Source organism: Oryza sativa, chromosome 12 (genome assembly GCF_034140825.1).
Source record: "Oryza sativa Japonica Group chromosome 12, ASM3414082v1".
NCBI classification, from domain to species: Eukaryota; Viridiplantae; Streptophyta; class Magnoliopsida; order Poales; family Poaceae; genus Oryza; species Oryza sativa.
In genome coordinates, this window is record NC_089046.1 from 7,021,043 (window position 1) to 7,043,501 (window position 22,459).

Genomic DNA, 22,459 nt, shown 5'->3' on the forward strand with positions numbered 1-22,459 from the left:
ATGAGTCGTCGAAGTACCCTCCTCCAAATGCTATTGGATGAGGAGTCTTTATCGGATGGCGACGAAGAATTTATTTCTTTGGCGGTTGATATAGTGCACGATGAGTTCGACGATGATGAAGTTCCAAAGCGTGGTGGATCTGTTATAGGTCATGCAGTAATTAATCGGGAAAGATTGGCTGGACATCGGAGATTATATAATGATTATTTTTCTGAAGAACCTACGTACCTCGATGTTCAGTTTAGACACAGGTTTGTAGCAGTGCTTTGTTTTGACAATATTTGTTTGCAAAATTGATATTAAAGATAATTAATATCGTTAATTACTATGCAGGTTTAGAATGAGACGACCTCTGTTTTTACGCATAATGAATGCTATAGAAGCACATGATGAATATTTTGTACAGAAGAGAAATGTGGCTGGTGTGCTTGGACTGTCATGTTTGCAAAAGGTAACAGCAGTGTCACGTATGTTATGTTATGGAATAGCGGCAGATGCAGTTGATGAGTATGTTCGTATTGGAGGTAGTACCGTTATTGAGAGTTTTAACAGGTTTGTGGTGGCTATTGATGAAGTTTTTGGAGAGGAGTATTTAAGAACACCAAACGAGAACGACATAGCTAGATTACTTGCTCAGGGGGAAGAAAGAGGGTTCCCAGGAATGTTGGGTTCTTTAGATTGTATGCATTGGCAGTGGAAGAACTGCCCGACTGCATGGCAAGGCCAGTATAAAGGGAAAGAGGGAGTTCCTACTATAGTTTTAGAAGCTGTTGCCTCACGTGACCGATGGTTTTGGCATGCGTTCTTCGGTTCACCTGGATCTCACAATGATATTAATGTCCTTCAACGCTCACCGCTGTTTGCAAAGCTAGCTGAAGGGCAGGCTCCTAAAGTTAATTATAGTATTAACGGGCACGACTACACTATGGGGTACTATCTTGCAGATGGTATTTATCCTTCATGGGCAACACTTGTGAAGAGCATTAAGCTGCCACAAGGAAATAAGAGAAAATATTTTAGCAAAGCACAAGAAGCTGCTAGGAAGGATGTTGAACAAGCATTTGGAGTGCTTCAAGCTCGCTTTGCTATAGTCCGTGGACCAGCTCGTTTTTGGAAAGCACTTACTCTGAATCAGATAATGAGAGCTTGTATAATCATGAATAACATGATTGTGGAGGACGAGCGCGATGGTGATTTTGATCTAGTTTATGATGAGATGGGAGAACAGGTGGGTGGTTCCCATGAACGTACGACCAACTTTAATGATTTTATTAGTCAGTACGAAAAAATTCAAGACAAGGAAGTTCACAACCAACTAAGGGAAGACCTCATCGAACATTTGTGGAATCATCATGCAGACCGATATTAATTTTACATTATATATTCTTATAGATAATGTCATAGATTGTAATAATTGGAGATTCACAGCTTGTTTTTAAATTAGTACATATTGAGCTTATAGTAATTATTTATTGACAATGTGATTTATTGTTGAATTCGATACAGTACAATAGACTGAAAAGGACAGCAGTGCATATCCTTTTTCAGGACTGGATATATATACAGGATATACACCACAAGGGTGTACATCAGAATATGCACTGCTACATATGCAAGCCGATGATAAATTCTGGCATTTTTGCTACATATGCAAGTCCATGAACTCTTTGCATATTGCTTTTGTTTTGCATTATGTGTAGTGCGAATAGCACTTGTCAGGGTAGCATCAGAGAAATGAGAGACAGGAAAAGATGGTCCCATAGTGTAAACTCTGAAAATCTGAACTTTAGGCCATTCAAAGTATTTCAGAAGGTAGGCACTTCACCTTGCGATTTATAAGACTAGCTCTGATACTGGGGAGTTAAGGGATCAGCTTGCTAGCGCCTTTTCACAGTTTTATTCACAAACTGAACCTGCTGGTAATCAATCTTCCTCAGTGGAGGATGAGGGACTTACTGGTGCCATAACTGAAGGTTTTACATGCCAATCATCATCGAACATTGCTACTAGTTCTGACAGTTACTTTAATGGACTGAAACTTATTTCAACCCTTGTAAAATTGATGCCTGAATGGCTCTGTAACAACCGGGTTATTTCAGCACTAGTGGACAACATGGACTGAAAATGCACACTATCAGTAACAGGGCCATTTGAGATGAAGAAGCAATTCCATCAGCAACAATTTCCAGCAATTTTGAACAAAAAAACAATTTCCAGCAATTTTGTAGTAGTAGCAAATGCTCCGGCTACATAAAACAGTACCAAAACAAGATAGTAAAATTTACTAGTCCATTAAGTAGACTCTATAGCTAAAGATCTAACAAATTTTGAATGCTAATTGATGAGTAATAAGACTAATTTATGCTTGAGCTGAACGACGACTTAGAATTTGATTCTTCACATTTTTATAGTACTCCTGCTCCTCGATGCTCATTGCACTAGTATCAGTCCTCAAAAGCTTATCTTCTTTTGTCATTCTCTTGAACTCGAACTTGTCTCTCTCCAAATCAATCCGCTTTTGCTCAAGTGCAAAAGCAATTTGGTACCTCTCCTCAAACTTTCGCTCCTTCTCCGCATCGGCCTCTTTCTTCTTATCCCATAGATAGTCTAAGGACTCTTTCCGTGATAGATCCGAGCGTTCGCGCATCTGTTGTTTCGCCTTCTTCCTCCCCATGGGTCTTCCCTCACCTACTGTATTCTCAGGATCAGCAGCCCTATTCTCATCAACATTACATGCAGGAGTAGATATCGCAGGAGAATCATTGGCGGTCTTCTTCTGCTTCTTGCTTGAAGTTTTACTAGCTGCCAGCTGATTCCGCTTATCATCCCACTTTGGCAGATTCTTTAAAATGTTGTAGCAATGCATGAACTGAAACTTCTTTTCCTCTTTCTTCTTGTACATCAGGCTTGCTTGCACATGCTGCAAATAAATGAACTGAAGTCAGAAACATAAAGGAGACGATTGGAAAATAAGCAACACAAGCAATATATTACCATGTCCTCATGATTGACACCACTCTGATTTCGATTCTGAATCTGACTTAAGAAACCACAATACTTATTGACATGTTCTTGTATAGTGGACCAACGATGTACAAGTGAACTTTGGGAGCGATCTGATTCGAATTCCTTGTTCTGATGAAAGTAGTCATGAATACGTCCCCAATATGTACCGTGAGATTGATCCGTCCCTTGAACCGGATCGAAAGAAACATTTATCCACGCCGACACCAAAAGATTGTCCTCCTCCAAACTGAAATTTTTTGATCTTTTTTGGTTCGGTCTCACAGCAACATTTTCATTCACAACTGGTTCTTGTTCATCATCATACTGGCTTCCCATCTCACTCGAGCCAAAATGGTTGCTCTCATCATTGATCAAGTTTGTGTAATATCGCTCTCGCTCCATATCATCTGTCCATAGATAAAAAATCATAACCTTGTACTTGAGAAAAAAAAAGACTAACAAAAGACAAACAAGTGATAATTTCTGGACAAAAAATGCATTCTGTTATCTGAAAGTTCACATGTAATGGATGGTGACAACTTTGTGTACACATAATATTAATCAAAAGCTGTGCATTCGCATGGAGAGAGCACACAAATGTTGCTAATTTGGATACTGAAAATGACAAGGTTCATAGAAATGTTCCTATATCGATCCTGACAGCGACAAGGTTCAGATAACTGTTCAACAGGTCAAATTTCAGAGCATCGTATATGAAACTCAGTACATACTGAATTTCCATTGTGTCAAACTCAGAGCATAAATTTGATAGCATATTATACTCACTACATAGTGTCAAACTGAAATTCCAGCACAACACCACTGACTATTCTTTCCTGCATGCTGTACATACCCTATATACTTCTGGACATAAATGCAGGATATACACCACAGTGAATTACATCAGCACATACAGCAGACATACCCTTGTTCAAGTCAGGCAATTTTGCTACAATTGCAAGCATACACAAAAGAACATGATGAAAATTTCTGAAAATGCAACCTCTATCAGATAGTATAAATTAGACAATACTATCCAGATTGAAGAAAAAAAAAGAAAGCACAATCAAGAAAGCTTCAGATGTGAAGGAATTCAGAGCATGTAAACTAAACACTGAACAAATCAGGATTGGACTTACCGAAATTGTTCATGTGGAGGAATTCTTCGTCACCTACAGTCCATACTCTGGAGGAACTGCCGATAGAAGCTTCGTGTGAGAGGGGATCCAATGGCTCGCTAGATGTCAGCTTCTCCATGGCCTCGGATGCCTGAAAACCGGAGTAGCGTTGTGGAGGGCGCGCATGGCCGGCGGGCGGCGGTGGGGGGCGCGCATGGCCGCCGGGCGGCGGTGGGGGCCGCGCATGGCCGCCGGGCGGCGGTGTGGGGCGCGGATGGCCGCCAGGCGGTGGTGGAGGGCACGGATGGCCGCCGGGCCAGAACTCGCCGTACCGCGGAAACGGCATACCTCCGGCCGTCATCGGGACACCACGCCCCGTGCCTTGCAAAAGGGAAAAGGGAGCTGCCGCCGATGAAGAGGACGCCGCCGCCGAGGAAGAGGGTGCCCCCACCGAGGAAGAAGGTGTAGCCGCCGAGGAGCGAGGGCGCGGAGAAGGCTTCGCCGCTGAGGAGCGAGGGCGCGGAGAAGTGCGCGGGAACATTTTCCCTTTGCGCGCGCGAGAGACTGCTTTGCGCGCGAGAGAGACCGACGAGGAAATATTGGGAACAAAATCGCTTCCCTGTTTGTGAGGAACGATATATGCGGACTGAGGAACCAGAGATATTGGGATATTAGTTAGAGAATCTGTTGGATCTGTTTCTTGATCAAAATTCCCTAAATCACAGGATAGGGAATTGAAAAAGGAAGCTGTTGGGCATGCTCTAAGTGCCATATCAAATGCCAAATGGAACAAAGACCAAGTCAAACCAACCACGTTGGAGCCACATCAACCAAAACCGTTTTCCAAACCGCTGAAGGACCTCGTTTGCACTGGTTTTGACAGTTTAGGGACGTATCTGGTTTTAGGATTGAAGGATGAAAATCGGATTCGGTATAAAGTTAAGAGACCTGGGATGAACTTATTTCATTCGTAAACGATCCTCCCTTACTGAGCTATGTAAATGGGCCTCCCAGCGTAATGGGCCACGACTCTGACAAGCTCCTTGCTCGATTTTTTGGAGGAAAAGTCCCCTTAAGTTTCATTCGCATCCATCAATCGTACACCCGTGCACAAGTCCCCTAACTTTTAAAACCAAATCAATTTACATCTTTAGAATTGTGCATCCCATTGAATAAAAAATTTTGAAGATTGTCTTTAAAGAAGATTAGACATCAGTTGAATAAAAGATTTTGAAGATTGTCTTTTAAAGAAGATTAGACATCAGTTAATCCTGACTTCGCATAATTTTACCAGGTTGACTCATCTGCTCGTGTCGTTCCAACCTGTATTAAATAGAAAGGTCATTCGTTCGTTGGTTCAACGGGCCATTTCTTGCCGCGGTAATATGACCGAACTGAGTCTTAATCGAGAGGTGAGCGTTGATTATTTCAGTAGTTATCTCTATTTTACATTTTGTTCGACATCGCCAATTACGAGTTTTCAAAACGATATAAATTTATTTCTCACTATAAATTAACAGTTGTCGATTTGAAAATGCGAACAAAAAAACAAACGAAGTACTTCATAGAGATATAGCGGCGGTTCTTGCAAGTGAGATCCAATCTCAAACAATCCAAAAGCCTAAATCAGCAAAAAAAAAAAGACAAAATTGCTCTGGCCATAAATCTGAGCCCAAAATCAAGACCCAATCAAAACAAAAGATTGCTCTGGCCATAAATCTGAGCCCAAAATCAAGACCCAATCAAAACAAAAGATACAATCAAGAAAGTGGATGTAGCAGCTTGTTCGAGGCCGTCACAAAACAGAGAAAATCTGAGCGGCACGGAGAACTGCGTTTGTTCGTTGTCGCCAACCTTCAATGCAAAGATAGCCACTGCATCTGGCCCCTTTGCTCTGCAAATTGGCTTTCTTCCTGATGATTCCTACAACCCCAACTCGGACCAACCAATTCCAAATACTACAAGAAACCCAACACATCCAAAATCTACCCAGATCAGCAACTCGTTTCGGCTCAATGGCAAACGAAAGAAATCACATAAACAAGTTGCCTGACTGACTGAAACAACACAAAAAATGGAAAAACAGATCAGACAAGGCAAGAACCGATGGAAGATTCACCATGGACAGAAGGAAGATCCAAATACGAGACGCGAAGCAATGGAGGCGGAGCAGTGCGGGGGAGGCGAGACGATGGATTGACGGCGGCTTGGAGGAGCTATTTAAATAGGGGGCATGTGGGTTGAGAGAGCGAAACCCTAATCCTCTTGTGCGGTTCCAGTTGGGCTAGATGGGCTTTCTCATGGCCCAGATAGCTAAAACGAAATTATGGGCTCGGTATTCTCTACCAGTAGAGAAAGAGCGGCAGGTGGATTTACGATGGAATTCTTTGGATTTTTTTTATTTTCATTTTTTATTAAAATATTTTATCTCTAGAAATGGTAAAAATGACTTACAATGGAGGGATCTTTTAAGACATTTTGGTGGAGCGTCCCCTTTGTTCACGATCCCCTCCGCCCTCCGCACTTCCTCTGTCCGTCCCTCCTAAAGAAACCGACCGAATCTATCCCCGTCTCTCCTATAGAAAACCGATAGAGTTTAACCCAAAATTCCCCCAAAACCTAACCAAATCGGGCCTAAAAACATCTTTATGGTAAGAACAATTGAATCCTAATTAAGAAGAAAAAGAAGAGAAATCCAGTCAGATAAAAGACAAAGCCAAATATACACTCAATCCGGTAGAGTGGAAAATCGCTCATCTGGGGTGGAGGCCGACAGATCCGCGTCACCCTTGTCCGATCCACCGCCGCTGTCGCACGGAGGCATGCAGCTCGAGCTCGAAGATGGCCACGACACTGGCTGGATCCGGTGAGGAGAGGTGAGGCCGCTCAATCCGCCATCGTGGCAGGTCGATCCGTCGCCGGGGAGCTCGATTTTTCATCGGGGTCGCTTGATTCGCCGCGACTGGGAGGAGGAGTTCATCGGTGGTGGCAGTAGCATCTCCATGACCGGAATCCGAATAGGGGGAAGAAATTGGTGGCGTCAATTTCTGGGAGCGGAGGGAGCAGAGGCGATTTTTGGGGTAACGTCGATGGTTTCTGAGGGAGTGGGGATGGATGGATCTGGATGGAAGGTGGGGCTGGATATGATGTCACGGAACAGGCATAAATATATTTTTCTTTTCATTTTTTTATTTAGGAGAAGTCTATCTTCGCAATGTTTATATAAACTAATTCAAAAAATTCAAAGGGCTAAAATTTTACAAATCATCATGGGTCCTAGATCGAATAAACCGTTCGAATCCACGCGAAAAAATGGATTGAAAAAACCGTCCAACTCCATGCGAGAAAAAAAACGTCGTTTATCCGAACAAAGAGTCTTTTACCCTATGCCATTAAAAAGGTTGGAGGTTACGTATGTGCCACGAAAAAGTTTTGAGTCACCTGTATGCCATGACACAAACTTTCGTTTACCCGTGTGCCATTCCATCCACCTTCTGTTAGAGAATGAGCTCTGACATGTGGAACCCACGTATGAAAATGACTAAATTGCCCCCAAAGCATTTTCATCTCTACTACTCCTCTCCCGTGCCCTAGCCTAGCCTAGCCGCCGCCGCCGCCGGTCGTCGCAGTCACCGGCATGCCGCCACCGCCGCCTCGCCTCGCCGGCACGCCGCCGCGGCCGCCGGCCGTCGCCGTCGCCGGCACGCCGCCACCGCCTCCTCGCCTCGCCGCCGCCGCCGCCGGTCGTCGCCGCGGGGCCGGCCCGATCGGGGGATCCCGCGGCGGCAGTGGCGGCGGAAGCGATGAGGAGGAGGAGGAGGACAACCGCGGCGGCGAAGGGCACGAGCGAGCCGAGCCGACGCGACTGGCGACTCGCCATGGCGAGGTCTCGTCGCGCCGAGCCGAGGAGGAGGAGGAAGGAAGGGGAAGAGAGCTGAGCGAGCCCGAGAGGGCGAACCTCTAGCCGGCGGCGCCGCCGCCGGTCGTCGCCGTGGCCGGTCGTCGGCGCCAATGGCGGCCCCTGCCGGCGCTGATTCCATCCATTAGCAAGGGCAAAATAGATATTTCAAACCTCCGTTTGTCTCCGTTAGTGCTGATTCCATCCAAAGTGGCGCACAGGTAAAAGAAAGTTTGTCTCATGGCATACATGTAACTCAAAACTATTTTGTGGCACACACGTAACCTCCAACTTTCTTAATGGCATAGGGGTAAAAGACTCCCGAACAAACTGTCTGACCCAACACGAGAAAAAACCCACGTTTATAAAAAAATCCAGTTCGGCACCATGCATGCAATAGAAAACTATCCGATTTCATGAAAAAAAAACATCTGATTCCGAATCGTATCGTTTGTATCATCTACCTTGTCGGCTTGGGCTTTTTTTTACTTGTAACAAGATCAGATTGATCGAGGCTTGGGTCCAATCAATCGATTTTTTCTATCCCTACACGGCTTGTGTTATCTATTCTCTTGTATTGAAGGCCCTGCACGTCTCTGTATGCAAGTATCATACTACTTTGTTAAGTATAGCTAATATTCTTGACAGTGTATCATATAAAAATAATATTTTTGAAATTTTTTCACCCGTTGCAATGCACGTACATTTTTGCTAGTAAAAATTAAAGATGTTTTGGCCGGTACTTTGGTACGTTTTCCGTGTATGAGTTGGTTTTTAAGTTTGTTTGTTTTTGGAAATACATATCCGTAGGTTCGTTCGCTTTTGGAAATACGGAAGGAGTCGTACAAGAAATATCTTTAAAAAAAACTCACATACTAACTTAAGAATATCATACTCCTAAATTCCTAATTGAAGCTCATGATTTTCTAAAACAAGTATATATCCAAACGAATTTCCACAGTGAATTTCACCTTATGTATATATAGCAATAACAAGATTAAAGTTTCACCCGTTGCAACGCACGGGCTTTTCTTTAGTAAATATATATTTTTAAAAATATTTAATAAAAAGTCATCAATTATTTAATAAAATAAGTTCTTAAAATATATTATTGAAAACAAATTATTTCTAAGTCTGATTCATTACGAGCCAACAATTCATGGGCCAGTTTTATTACTGGAAAAGTCCAATTTAATTGCGTCGAATATAGGCTGGATCTAATCCGTAACCCCAACATTAAAATTGGATATAATAATTTCTCCAACTATTAAAACCGATGCAAAATGACTCCCAAACTACTACGTGACCCATACTTGGCACGTTCACCTAGCTTTTATGGCAGCTAAATGGCGTTTACGTGGAATAAAAACTCAATAGGACCCACGTGTGATTAGCAGTTCTACTAGATAGAAACAAGAATAAAATAATCTATGAGAGGCTCACATGTCAATTACATGAAGGCAAATTGATATTACGTGATACGAGAAAAAGCGCAGCGTAGCACTGTAAGCTACGATTTCACGCGGCTGTTGGCAACCCTTGCACCGTCGCGGCCCCGCTAGCAGTGCTGCCATGGTCCACCTCCAGAGTCGCGTTGTTTCCCTCCTCCCCGCAGCTCGTGTCCCCTTACCTCGTCGCTATATACTTCCTTCATATTTTAATATTTTAATGTATACCGCCGTTTACTTTCTTGACAAACGTTTGACCTTTCGTCTTATTCAAAAAATTTATATAATTATAATTTATTTTATTATGACTTGATTTATCATCAAATGTTCTTTAAGTATGACATAAGTATTTTTATATTTGCATAAAAATTTTGAATAAGACGAGTGGTCAAACATTGGTTATAAAGTCAAAGGCGTCATACATTAAAATAAGGAGAGAGTAATTTTTACATTCTTGTCCCTCCATCGCCTCCTCAACAGTCTCCACCACCGCACCCAAAATCATCGCCATTGTCGCTACCGACCCAAGGTTGTTTGCGCGCCAACGTGAAGAACAAACTTGCCAAACACGCCAATGAGTTTGATGACCTTGGCACCTGCTCGAGGAGTCTAGCCGGAGCACACTTTGCCTTGCCCCTCCTGTTCGTCGCAGCCTGACGTGGATAGAGAACCTACTGTGGTCACTGCTCCAATTCAACCTTCCAGCCCGGGATGTCTTGGGTGGTCCGTCAGTCCTTGGCTCCTCCTCCAACACTGGCCGCTTCCCACAACTCATCGCCCTGGTCGTGCTCGTCGCCGAATCAGTAAGGAAAAAGCCCGTCTGCCCCCGAAGATCGTGTCACCGACACAGACCGCCACTGGCTGCAGGAGAGCTCGAGCTCGATCTCGATCTCTTCTTCTTTGTTATATCCAGCGAGCCGCCTACCGGAGGATGGGAACCACCAAGCATCATGAGAGGAAATAGAACAGGGAGGAGATAAAGATAGGGAGAGAGGGAAGAAGAAGGGAGGGATAGAGAGGTCGATAGTGGGCCCTACTTGTCACATGTGGGCTCCACAAAATTTACTATATTATTTTTTATGAAATTGCCAATAACATATGGGTCTTATTTAGGTTTTTTTTTTGTTGAATGTGATTACACGCAAACGCCACTTAGGACAAACATTATTTCAATGTGCCACATATATAGATGCTATATCAACGAAAACCACCATCAATATAGTCGAGAGAACCATTCTATACATGTTTTAATAATTGAAGGAGTCGAGTCGTTATACCCATCTCTACAGTGAGTATTAGAATTAGATTTGACCTGCGTTTGATTAATTTGGATTGAACCTTTTCTTTTTAATTTTTAATGAGTATAGGTTCGTGGAATTTGTTGAAAGCCCGTGACCGTGAGCCGCAAGCCAAAAAAGCTAATTCGGCCGCGGTATTGCTATATTTATGTCGCATGTTTTTTAGGAAAAAACAATCGTTTTTTTTGGCGGTAGGATCTCCCTTGATGTTCGTGCTTAGCTTTCCGTGGCTGATTGCTGATTTTGTTGAGGTGTATGTCAAAGGATGACTTGATCACTTGATCACTTTGTTATTAATACTCAAAGGGAAATGTGATTTTGTGAGTAATTATTTTCTACTTTCCGAGATTCTTTCTTTTCTCCAAAGGACATGTGATTTTTTAGCTTCCCTCTTTTTTTTCTTATATTATAACTACACTAAAATTACATATGTAATTTAGACACTTATATATATATAATTTTGAGACTTACATTTTAAATACTCTAAAATTACATATACATATGTAATTTACGTACTTACAATGTAAATACATGTTGAATATTTTTTCTTAAAAGATATGGCGGCATAAATATAAGTAGCCCCTTAAATTGCACCATAGTCAATTGGTCAGTGGTCATTGCTAGCAGAAACCGAATCAAAGTAAACCTATCTCTGGTCTCATCCACAAACTTTGAAAAAAAAATCCAATGACTAATTAACTAAGAATTTGTGTTAAATAAAACATACCATTGTGATATAGACTATTAGCCTGATCACTTGAAATACCGAGTTCAACTCGGTATATATAAATTCCAAATTTCAAAATAATTAAATCATTGATGAAGGGGTAGTTCAGACTCTAAACCGAGTATACATTGATATTTATTAATTATAAATTTTACAGTTATTAAATCATGAAAAAAAGATATCATTGAGATTCCAAATAGACTAGCTCGGTAATTATTAATTCTAAGTTTTGGAATTGCTAAATTAACTCTTAAAAAAAATCTAAAATTGACACTTCAAATTGAGTACAACTGAAGCTCTGTACTAAGTATATAACTTGGTACTTACTGATTAATTAGATTTCTCTAAATTAATTAAGGCACTAAATGAGACTCTAACATGGGTTCAGATCTGTACTTATTAATTCCTAATTATGAAGTTATTACATTAACGAAACTAAACTAAAGTAAATATTGTATTAGGATGGGTACTGCTTTAGTGGTAAATGAGCATGCTATAATATTCCACATGCCCTGGGTAAAAACTTTTCTCGTGGATATACCAAGTAAACATATTAGTCCTGTATCATGTCGGACGTTGGTATTGATCATATTAGGTGTGGTGTAGTAGTTCTATGGATTCTATAATTTTGTAATCACTAATTTTGTCTTCCGGAACTACAATAAAATCATTTTAAAACAAGAACATTAAAAGGAACTTTATGTATACACCTTTCAAAAAATAATAATAATAACAACATATTTAACATATAATTATTTTTGTACTCTTTATAATATCAAAATAACAGTCCGTGCAAATGCACAGGTTGGCGACTAGTCATCTTAATTCCTAAATCTTATTCAATATGTCAATTGTTTCTTTTAAGTAATATCATATTTAAATATGGAATAACTCTATTCACCCATGAAGTATTGAGTCTGGTCTACATAATCTCCTGAAGTACGAAATCAGGTATTCTCCCCCCAAGTATCAAAACTAGTTCAAATAATCCCCTAGTGGTTTTACGGTGCACACAATGACATGGCGATGGTTTTGGCCTATTGCAATAGAAGAGACACTATTGAAACAAGCAAATCATTTTATTCACAAGTGAAACGGGCTGAAAATGATGTAAATTAGTATTAGCTTGTCGATCAGTGAGTTAAAAGCAATAGTTAGATCAACTTGGGTTTACTAGACTAATCTTTGTGCCATGCAGGCTAATACCACTGCCACGTAATCATTTACATGGCAAAATCACCTACAAAATCACCGTAGGGGGGTTGTTTGAACCAGTTTTCATACTTTAAGGGGTAGAATATCCGATTTTATACTTTAGGGTGCTAAGTGAACCAACCCCAATACTTCATGGGGGTGAAGTAGACTTACTTCTTTATATATCCACTTGAAATTCTTCTCTCTATCTTGAAAGTTGTTTTTCTCCACGAGAACTTCTTTTATATTCAATTGAAAGTTATAACTTTCAATTAGCAATCCATGAGAGGAAGTTTCAAAGGCTTTTGACAGAAATTATTTTCTTTGAGATTTTTGTCATGTATTGGGAAGATTTACACTAAAAAAAGTTTCTTTTTCACATTTGAAAATTTCCCCTTTATGGTTGAGATGGACGCAAATCATACTAAATGCTATCACTCAGCTAATCACAGGTAAGGAGCGTGTAACATAAACTCTCCAAGCGCCCTAGTACAATAGCATCACTCTTGTTCCTAGCTCTCGTCAATAGCTGACTATTGCTATGCTAGTACCCTCATTTTCTCTAATTAGGGAATGTTTATTTGATGCCATTTTCAATCATACTATTTTTTTCTTGGCAAAGTTGCCAAAAAAAATATCTACGTTTAGTTTGTTGCCAAATTTGCTAAATACATAAGAAATCCTGCTTTGTGTTGTCAAAATTTGGTAAGGTTTATTTTGGCTACAATCTGAACAGGCCCTTAGTCCTCTAGTTTGATTACCATATGAATCTTATTCTCTAGATCATAATTTGTAATATTTTATTGATGAGTACGTATTTATGATATGTTTTACTAACATGTGTAGTTAAAAAATTAAAAGCAAAGTAGATATATATGTATTGAACCAAGTAAAAAGAAGCACCAAGGAGAAGCATTTTTTTTTTCATTTTGAAGCTAACACCTTAATTACTACTATGAAGTTATCCAAGTTGGCATGATGTAAATACAAAATAGGTATCATATCATTGTATCCAGTAATGAAAACCTCGAAGTGCTTCTCTAGATATTAGATATCAATTAATTAACAATGTAGATCTCGAAGCGCTATTCCATTACTATTTTCAAGTGAGGGTTTCGCATGGTGAAGCACGTGCACATGGATACTTAATGATGAATTGAAATATAGTTTGATAAACTTGCAATGTGTAGTTGTCGGTGATATGGGACCGGGAGTATCGTGACCAGAGGCTTGAGGCAGACACAATCGCCCACGTGGCCTGGCACCTTCGGGGACGTCGGGCCCGAGGGTGAGGTGTCCGCCCTCCTCCTGATTTCCCCGAGGGGGGGGGTCGGGTGGCTCCTGCCCCGGCCCCGAGGGCCGAGGCGCCCCGACCCCTCGTGGAGTTAGCGCCACATGAATGGGTTGGGTGAACACGGTGAGCCTCACCTAACCACATTTATTGCGGTCTGGTCGAACGTGTCACGCTGCATGCAGCGCAGTGCAGCGCGTTCCTTTATCCGGTCTGTGACCGGTCACAGACCGGTCAGATCACGGGTTAGGTGGCGACTGGCGGTCTGACACACGCCTTGCCCCATCCCGTCAAGACGAAAGCCTCTAGGCACTCGTCTCAAGCCGGAGCTAGCGTGTAATCTCTTAGAGATGGCACGCTAGCCCTGGTTAGATTTATACCAGGCTTCATCCTAACCATTAGAGGCAAGATGCTACATGAAGAAGGGCAAACATGCACGTTGTTAAGTTGACACGTGGTAGACAAGAATGACCGGTCTGACACTGGTCATGTCGTCGGCAGACAGCCACGTTCCCACGACGCGCCTGTCTTCGGCAGAAGTGGAGTTAGGTGTGTGCCGTCCCGTCAGAAGGATGTTCGGAGGACAACCGTGCAAATCTCCGTCCATTTATGAAGAGAAGAAAAGTCCAGTTTAAAAAAGGAGGGAGGTGCATGTGGTATCCCCTGGAGAGATAAAAGGAGGACCTAGCCCACTTAGAGCGGGGGCTTGAGAGCTGGAGATCTAGGACTTTTGAAGCTGGGAAGGGCTGGTTGATACTTTGTAACTTTTTTCATACACAGATCCACCAAGACACAGGAGTAGGGTATTACGCTTCCCAGCGGCCCGAACCTGTATACGTCTCCTGCGTCTCGCGTTTCTTCTTGGTTCGCGATCTTTCCACATACAGAGAGAGCTTGGGATTTCACCCTGAGCCCCCGGCCGAACCGGCAAAGGGGGGCCTGTGCGGTCTCCCGGTGAGGGGCCACGAGCTCCGTCATCTGGCGCGCCAGGTAGGGGGATCAGCGTGTGTTTTCTGAGCTCTCGCACTCTTCCGTGGGCGCCAAGTTTTTTGTTCAGCCTAATGGCCGAGCAAGCAAAGGCGCACGACCTCTCTCCGAGTGTGAGCGGCGACGACGGGGAGCCAAACCCACGCCGTCGAGCTCGTACTCCCCCACCTCCTCCACACCAAAGTCCTAAGCAGGGGGAGGCGCTCGAGAGGGTCGAAAAATCCGCAGCATCACCGGTCGCGGGTGATGCAAGAGAACGGCAAGATGGGGAGCGTCGCCTCCTCGTCTACGGCGACGGCAGCACGCCTCAGGGCGCGCTTCAGGCTGTTGGCGCGCTCCTACGTCACCCGCCCGTCGTCCCTGACCCGGAGTCTCCAGCCCAGCGATGGCTGGACGACGTGGCCAACTTGGTCATGACGGCACAGCAGCGCCTGGGTGCTGGTGGACGGTCCGCCACCACCAAGACCTTCGGCGCCGCCACTACCGGCTCCGTGTCGTCAAGACGGAGGGCGCGGCGAGCGGCGGCTGTTGCACGCCATTCGGCTGCCACTCCCTCGTCGGCACCTCCGACTCGGGAGGATCAGCATGGAGAGCCGGATGCCCGCCTCGACATCGAGCGTAGGCGTAATAGCCGGCGTACTCCCCGCGCAGCGGAGGGCGCCTCTTCGTCCAGAGTGTCACCTCGACAGGGACGTGAGGACCAGCCCTCCGTGCCCCCGGTTGGTGGTGTCGGCTGTAGAGCCTTTGTAGCGAGTCTTCGGAATGTCCGTTGGCCCCCAAGGTTCCGGCCCACCATCACCGAGAAGTATGATGGGAGCGTCAACCCCACCGAGTTTCTCCAGGTCTATACGACCGGGATTGAGGCCGCTGGGGGTGACGACAGGGTCATGGCGAATTTCTTTCCCATGGCCCTGAAGGGACAGGCGCGGGGTTGGCTAATGAACCTGCCACCCGCGTCGGTCCACTCCTGGGAGGATTTGTGCCAACAGTTCACTATGAACTTTCAAGGCACTTATCCACGCCCAGGTGAAGAAGCGGACTTGCACGCAGTACAGCGAGGGGATGATGAGTCACTTCGCTCGTACATTCAGCGGTTCTGCCAAGTCCGTAATACCATACCATGCATCCCTGCACACGCGGTGATCTACGCGTTCAGGGGGGGTGTGCGGCACAACCGCATGCTCGAAAAGATCGCCTCCAAAGAGCCCCAGACTACCGCGGAGCTCTTTCAGCTCGCGGACCGAGTGGCTCGTAAGGAGGAAGCGTGGACTTGGAACCCCTCCGGTTCCGGTGTGGCAGCTTCGGCCGCCCCCGGGTCCGCCGCTCAGACAGGGCGGCGTGACAGGAGGAGAAAGAAGAGGTCGGTCCATTCCGGCGACGAGGGTCATGTCCTCGCCGTCGAGGGCGCTCCGCGGGCCACCCGAAAGGGGAGGCCTGCAAGCGACAGAAAGAAAGAGGCTGGTGCTCCCAGCAGGGAGCGCCCAGCCGGCAAATGGTGCTCCGTCCACAACACCTCCCTCCACGATCTCGCGGATTGCCGCGCAGTCAAAAATTTGGCTGAGCGGACGAGGAAGTGGGAGGAGGACAGGAGGCAGGAACGCCGTGAGGGCAAGTCCCCGGCGGTTCCTTCCGGTAATCGGCGAAGAGAGGCCAAGCAGAAGGCCCCCGCCGAGGACATCGATGGTGACGATGATGACCTAGGATTCCAGGAGCCTGGGGCCACCATTGCCACCGTCGATGGGGGAGCATGTGCTCATGTTTCTCGCCGGAGCTTCAAGGCTATGAAGCGAGAGCTTCTGGCCGCGGTCCCTATTCATGAGGCAACGCGTCGGGCGCGGTGGTCGGAGGTTGCCCTCACCTTTGACCAGACCGACCACCCACCGTGTGTTGCCCGGGGAGGACAGATTGCGATGGTGGTTTCCCCCACCATCTGCAACGTGAAGTTGGGGCGTGTCCTCATAGATGGAGGAGCGGCCCTCAACATCCTTTCCCCCGCGGCCTTTGATGCTATCAAGGCCCCGGGGATGGTGCTCCGGCCGTCCCAACCGATTATCGGTGTGACGCCGGGGCACACATGGCCGTTAGGTCACATCGACCTACCGGTCACCTTTGGTGGATCAGCCAACTTCCGCACGGAGCGGGTGAACTTCGATGTGGCGGACCTCAGTCTGCCCTACAACGCGGTCCTGGGGAGACCCGCGTTGGTGAAGTTCATGGCGGCGGTCCACTACGCCTACCTCCAGATGAAGATGCCGGGCCCCGGTGGCCCCATCTCTGTCCATGGCGACCTCAAAGTCGCGCTTGCTTGCATGGAGCAGCGCGCGGACCACCTCGCTGCTGCATCCAAGCCCGAGGGTGGTGACGAGAGGCTTGGCCCCTCCGCCCCCACCGCCCCGAGGCAGCGGATTGACACATGCGACGATGTCCCGGTCAAGGAGGTTGCCCTGGGCGACGGCCCATCCAAGACCACACGGATCGGTGGTCTTCTGGATGGCAAATAGGAAGACGCGCTCGTCTCCTTCCTGCGGGCAAACGCTGACGTCTTCGCATGGAGACCGGCGGATATGCCCGGGGTCCCCAGGGAGGTGATTGAGCACCGTCTCGCCGTGCGGCCGGGCGCAAGGCCGGTCCGGCAGAAAGTGCGGCGGCAGGCCCCGGAACGTCAAGCCTTCATCCGCGAAGAGGTGGCGAGACTTCTGGAGGCCGGATTCATCCGTGAAGTCATCCATCCGGAGTGGCTGGCGAACCCGGTGGTCGTTCCCAAGGCGAACGGCAAGCTTCGGATGTGCATCGACTACACCGACCTTAACAAGGCATGTCCTAAGGACCCTTACCCCCTGCCTCGCATAGATCAGATTGTCGACTCCACCGCGGGGTGCGACCTTTTGTGTTTTCTAGATGCATATTCTGGTTACCATCAGATTCGCATGGCTAGGGAGGATGAGGAAAAAACTGCGTTCATTACCCCCGTAGGAACCTATTGTTATACATCAATGCCCTTCGGGTTAAAGAATGTAGGTCCTACTTTTCAACGTACTACTCGAATTTCTTTGGGTAGCCAAATAGGACGTAATGTTGAGGCTTATGTCGATGACTTGGTTGTAAAGACGCGCAACCAAGAGACTTTTCTCTCAGATCTAGCGGAAACTTTTGAAAATCTCCGCTCCGCCCGCATAAAACTGAACCCTGATAAGTGTGTGTTTGGTGTGCCTGCGGGCAAACTTCTCGGGTTCTTGGTCTCAGCCCGAGGCATCGAGGCCAACCCCGAGAAGATACGAGCTATAGAGCGGATGCGCCCCCCCAGCAAACTTAGGGATGTGCAGTGCGTCACCGGTTGCATGGCCGCCCTAAGTCGTTTCATATCGAGGCTGGGAGAGAAGGCGCTACCCTTATTTAAGCTCCTTAAGCGCTCCGGGCCGTTTACTTGGACGGAGGAAGCTGAACGCGCCCTCACTCAGTTGAAAGCATATCTCAGCTCTCCTCCGGTTCTAGTCGCCCCGGAGCCAAATGAGCCCTTACTACTCTACTTAGCGGCGACCCCCCAAGTAGTTAGTGCAGCGTTGGTTGTGGAGCGCGATGAAGACAATCCTCATTTCGCGCACCCCCGCCCTGTGCTGACTTGGCCCGGGAGCGAGCAGGGAGGAGAGGCCCCCGAGTCGAACGGTGGCCTAAGGCTCCTGACGACCGGAGTCGGCCCTCTGCCCGCTTGTCAGAAGGTGCTGGGTGCCCCCGACCCTCAGGAAGGCCCCGAGGCCACTGTGGGAAGGCCGCGCCTATCGCCCTTTGACCCCGAGGCTAACCCTGTGCTGACTCGACCCGGGAGAAAGCAGGGAGAAGAGGCCCCCGAGCCGAACGGAGGCCTGAGGCCCCTGACGACCGGAGTAGGCCCTTTGCCCGCTTGTCTGACGACGCCAGGAGCCCCCGACCCCCAGGACGGCCCCGAGGCCACTGTGGGAAGGCCGCTCCTGTCATCCTCCGACCCCGAGGTCATCGGCACAGAAGACGAGTGCGCCCCGAGAGGCCACTTGGACGAAGAACGCCCCAGGGATGCGGCCCCTAGCGAAGAGGATCGGCCCCGCCGAAAGGTGCAGCGGCCTGTCTACTTTGTTAGTGAGGCCCTCCGGGACGCCAAGACCCGATACCCTCAGGCCCAGAAGATGCTTTACGCTATTCTGATGGCCTCGAGGAAACTGCGCCATTATTTCCAGGCGCATCGGGTCACTGTGGTTACGTCTTACCCCCTCGGTCAAATCTTGCATAATCGAGAGGGTACAGGACGAGTGGTAAAATGGGCAATCGAGCTTTCTGAGTTCGATCTGCGCTTTGAACCACGCCACGCTATCAAGAGCCAGGCCCTCGCCGATTTTGTGGCAGAGTGGACCCCGGCTCCAGAGACCGTCTCGATCCCCGAGGCCAGCACGGACCCCTCTCAGCTGCCTCACACCGCCCACTGGGTGATGCAGTTCGACGGTTCTCTGTCTCTCCAGGGCGCCGGTGCGGGGGTCATGTTGACCTCTCCGAACGGAGACGTCCTCAGATACTTGGTCCGTCTCGACTTTCGAGCGACCAATAATATGGCAGAGTATGAGGGACTCCTTGCCGGACTCAGAGTGGCGGCCGGACTGGGGATCCGCCGCCTCCTGGTGTTAGGCGACTCTCAGCTGGTTGTTAACCAAGTCTGTAAGGAGTACCGGTGCTCTGACCCGCAGATGGACGCCTACGTGCGCCAAGTACGGCGTATGGAGCGCCATTTTGACGGGATAGAGCTTCGGCATGTGCCCAGACGGGATAATATGATTGCCGATGAACTCTCACGGCTCGCGTCCTCGCGAGCCCAGACCCCACCGGGCGCCTTTGAAGAAAGGCTTACCCAGCCGTCGGCGCGACCCGACCCCTTAGGGGAGACGGATGCGCCTGACCGGCCCCCGAGGCCCGTCGGAGTCCAGGCCTCGGGACCCGAAGGGAGCGCTCCAAGCTCCCTTAGATTGATTGCTTGGATCTCTGAGATCCAAGCATACCTCACAGATAAGACTCTACCTGAGGACCGCGAAGGGAGTGAACGCGTCCAACGCATTTCCAAACGCTATGTGCTGATAGAAGGGACCCTCTATCGGCGCGCGGCTAACGGAATCCTCCTGAAATGCATTCCTCAGGAACAAGGCGTTGAGCTTCTTGCCGATATCCATGAAGGCGAATGCGGAGCCCATTCCGCCTCGCGCACCTTGGTTGGCAAGGCCTTTCGTCAAGGGTTCTATTGGCCGACAGCTCTCAATGATGCAGTCGACCTGGTCCGGCGATGCAGAGCGTGTCAGTTCCACGCCAAGCAAATCCATCAGCCGGCCCAGGCCCTGCAGATCATTCCACTTTCGTGGCCATTTGCTGTCTGGGGGCTCGATATCCTGGGACCATTTAAGCGGGCCCCGGGCGGGTTTGAGTATCTGTATGTCGCGATCGACAAGTTCACTAAGTGGCCCGAGGCTTATCCGGTCGTCAAGATCGATAAACACTCTGCTCTTAAATTCATTAAGGGCATCTCGGCCCGTTTTGGAGTGCCTAACCGTATTATTACGGATAATGGCACCCAATTCACTAGTGAACTCTTCGGCGACTACTGCGAAGACATGGGCATCAAGCTCTGCTTCGCCTCACCTGCCCACCCCAGAAGCAATGGCCAAGTGGAGCGCGCCAATGCAGAAATCCTCAAAGGCCTTAAAACCAAGACCTTCAATATTCTCAAGAAGCACGGCGATTCATGGATCGAGGAGTTGCCAGCGGTGCTCTGGGCGAACCGAACCACACCAAGCCGAGCAACCGGGGAAACGTCTTTCTTCCTCGTCTACGGCGCAGAAGCGGTTCTCCCATCCGAGCTCACCCTGAGGTCTCCTCGGGCCACCATGTACTGCGAAGCTGATCAAGACCAGCTTCGCAGAGATGACCTCGACTACTTGGAAGAGCGAAGAAGGCGCGCGGCCCTCCGAGCCGCGCGCTACCAGCAGAGCCTGCGGCGCTACCATCAGCGCCACGTCCGGGCCCGATCACTCTGCGTCGACGACCTCGTCTTACGCCGCGTCCAAACGCGTGCTGGATTGAGCAAACTCTCACCAACGTGAGAGGGTCCGTATCGAGTGATCGGTGTCCCCCGGCCGGGCTCCATACGGCTGGCCACGGGCGACGGCACTGAGCTGCCTAACCCGTGGAACATCGAACACCTTCGCCGCTTCTACCCCTGAGGGGGGGGTCGGGTGTCAGGTTTCGGGCTCGGGCCAACCCCGCACCCCCCTCGGGTGTGTAGGGTTGGCCGGGGGCTGCCACACATGCACTTTCTTATTTCTCTTATTTCAGTATTTCAATAAAAGCAGTTTCAATTTCCTAAGGGCTGCATCTGTGCCGTTTTTTCCTTTTTGAAGAATTTTGATTTGAAATGAGGTCACTCGTGCTCAACCTTGCCCTCGGGGGCTCGGTTCGGTCAGCTAAAATCGCCAAACGGGGCCCAGAACCGAGCTGTGCCCCGGGGCGTGGTGAACTCCGGGGGGGAATCGGCAAAAACCCACAATCGGGTCACCCATAACCCTCGGTCACCACGTTCCCGGCCTGGCCAGTCTCGACATGCGGATCTCCCCAGGCACTAGCCCCGACCCGCGCTTTTCGAGGACTGGGACTTGGGCACGGGCCCTTAAATCAAGCTAAGACACAAAAAGAGGATCACGGCACAGATCATCCTCATCTCATTCGCATAGCAAAATAAAATTAACACAAAGAATTTTTTCATCATTTTTGATTGCAGATTGTAAGTTGATTTATACAAAAAACAGGCCCGAGGGCCTTAGAAGAAAGGAAAAGAAAAAAAACTGGAGTCTGGAGGGGGCCTGGGGGCTCATTCCGATGCGCCCGGGTCGCCGGCCTCATCGTCACCATCGTCTGCACTGCTGGCGTCGCCCTCCTCGTCGGAGTTGGGGGCGAACGCGAGCCGAGGGGCCGACCCCTCGAAACTGTGGACGATGTGGTCGGCAGCATCCCGAACCCGCGTGCGCGCGTCGTCTTCGGTCCCGGGAGGGAACTCCTCCAGCGCCATCCATGGGGAGAAGTTGGGATCCCTAGCCTGGTAACTCGCTAGTACGAGTTCCACCGCTCCCTGGGCGAGGTCCCTCGAGGATGACTTGATGGTCTTCTCGAGCTCCTCGGGGAGTTGTTGGAGAGCCCAGGCCATCTTCGTGAGGTGCGGAGCGAGGCCTTCCAGATTGGAGGAGTGCGTCGTCGTCTGGCCTTTCCAGAGGCCCACCTGCCGTCCGGCGCGATCCAGGCGGGAGACTGCATCCCAAAGTGTGCCGGGCCCTATCTCGCCTGCTAAGCGGAGGGCCTCGGCTTCCCCGGCGGATGAGTCTAGCGCGCGCTGCATGTCGGCGACGGTGTGTTCGGCAGCTGCGAGGCGGGCGGCTAAGTCGCTTTCGCCCGCAGCCGCCCCGCCGCTGCACGCCCTCGCGTCCAGCTCTTT

General features: G+C 48.2%; 2 protein-coding genes and 1 non-coding gene across 3 annotated transcripts; 1 reads left to right on the forward strand and 2 right to left on the reverse strand.

Moving 5' to 3' along the window:
• On the forward strand, positions 1-1,405 carry LOC112937367 (uncharacterized). Its single transcript, XM_066306130.1, has 2 exons — positions 1-251; positions 334-1,405. Exons 1-2 carry the CDS (start codon positions 1-3, stop codon positions 1,367-1,369), a joined length of 1,287 nt encoding a protein of 428 aa, XP_066162227.1. The 3' UTR covers positions 1,370-1,405.
• Positions 1,406-2,156: 751 nt separating this feature from the next.
• LOC9272305 (glutathione S-transferase T3) lies at positions 2,157-4,690 on the reverse strand. The gene is made up of 3 exons (XM_015764496.3): positions 4,146-4,690; positions 2,995-3,413; positions 2,157-2,920 (listed from the first exon to the last, which is right to left on the reverse strand). The coding sequence occupies exons 1-3, from the start codon at positions 4,663-4,665 to the stop codon at positions 2,360-2,362; spliced, it is 1,500 nt and encodes a 499-aa protein (XP_015619982.2). The 5' UTR covers positions 4,666-4,690; the 3' UTR covers positions 2,157-2,359.
• A 1,205-nt stretch (positions 4,691-5,895) lies between these two features.
• Positions 5,896-6,019, reverse strand: LOC112937520 (small nucleolar RNA snoR86). The gene has a single exon (XR_003240185.1). It is a non-coding gene; the product is annotated as a small nucleolar RNA snoR86 (small nucleolar RNA).
• Between the last annotated feature and the right edge of the window lie 16,440 nt (positions 6,020-22,459).

Coding starts and splice junctions, on each gene's coding strand:
- LOC9272305 (XM_015764496.3), bottom strand. CDS start 4,665: ATGTTCCCGCGCACTTCTCCGCGCCCTCGCTCCTCAGCGGCGAAGCCT. Junction 3,414..4,145: donor CCTCCACATGAACAATTTCG/GTAAGTCCAATC, acceptor ATCTATGGACAG/ATGATATGGAGCGAGAGCGA. Junction 2,921..2,994: donor GTGTCAATCATGAGGACATG/GTAATATATTGC, acceptor ATTTATTTGCAG/CATGTGCAAGCAAGCCTGAT.
- LOC112937367 (XM_066306130.1), top strand. CDS start 1: ATGAGTCGTCGAAGTACCCTCCTCCAAATGCTATTGGATGAGGAGTCT. Junction 252..333: donor GATGTTCAGTTTAGACACAG/GTTTGTAGCAGT, acceptor ATTACTATGCAG/GTTTAGAATGAGACGACCTC.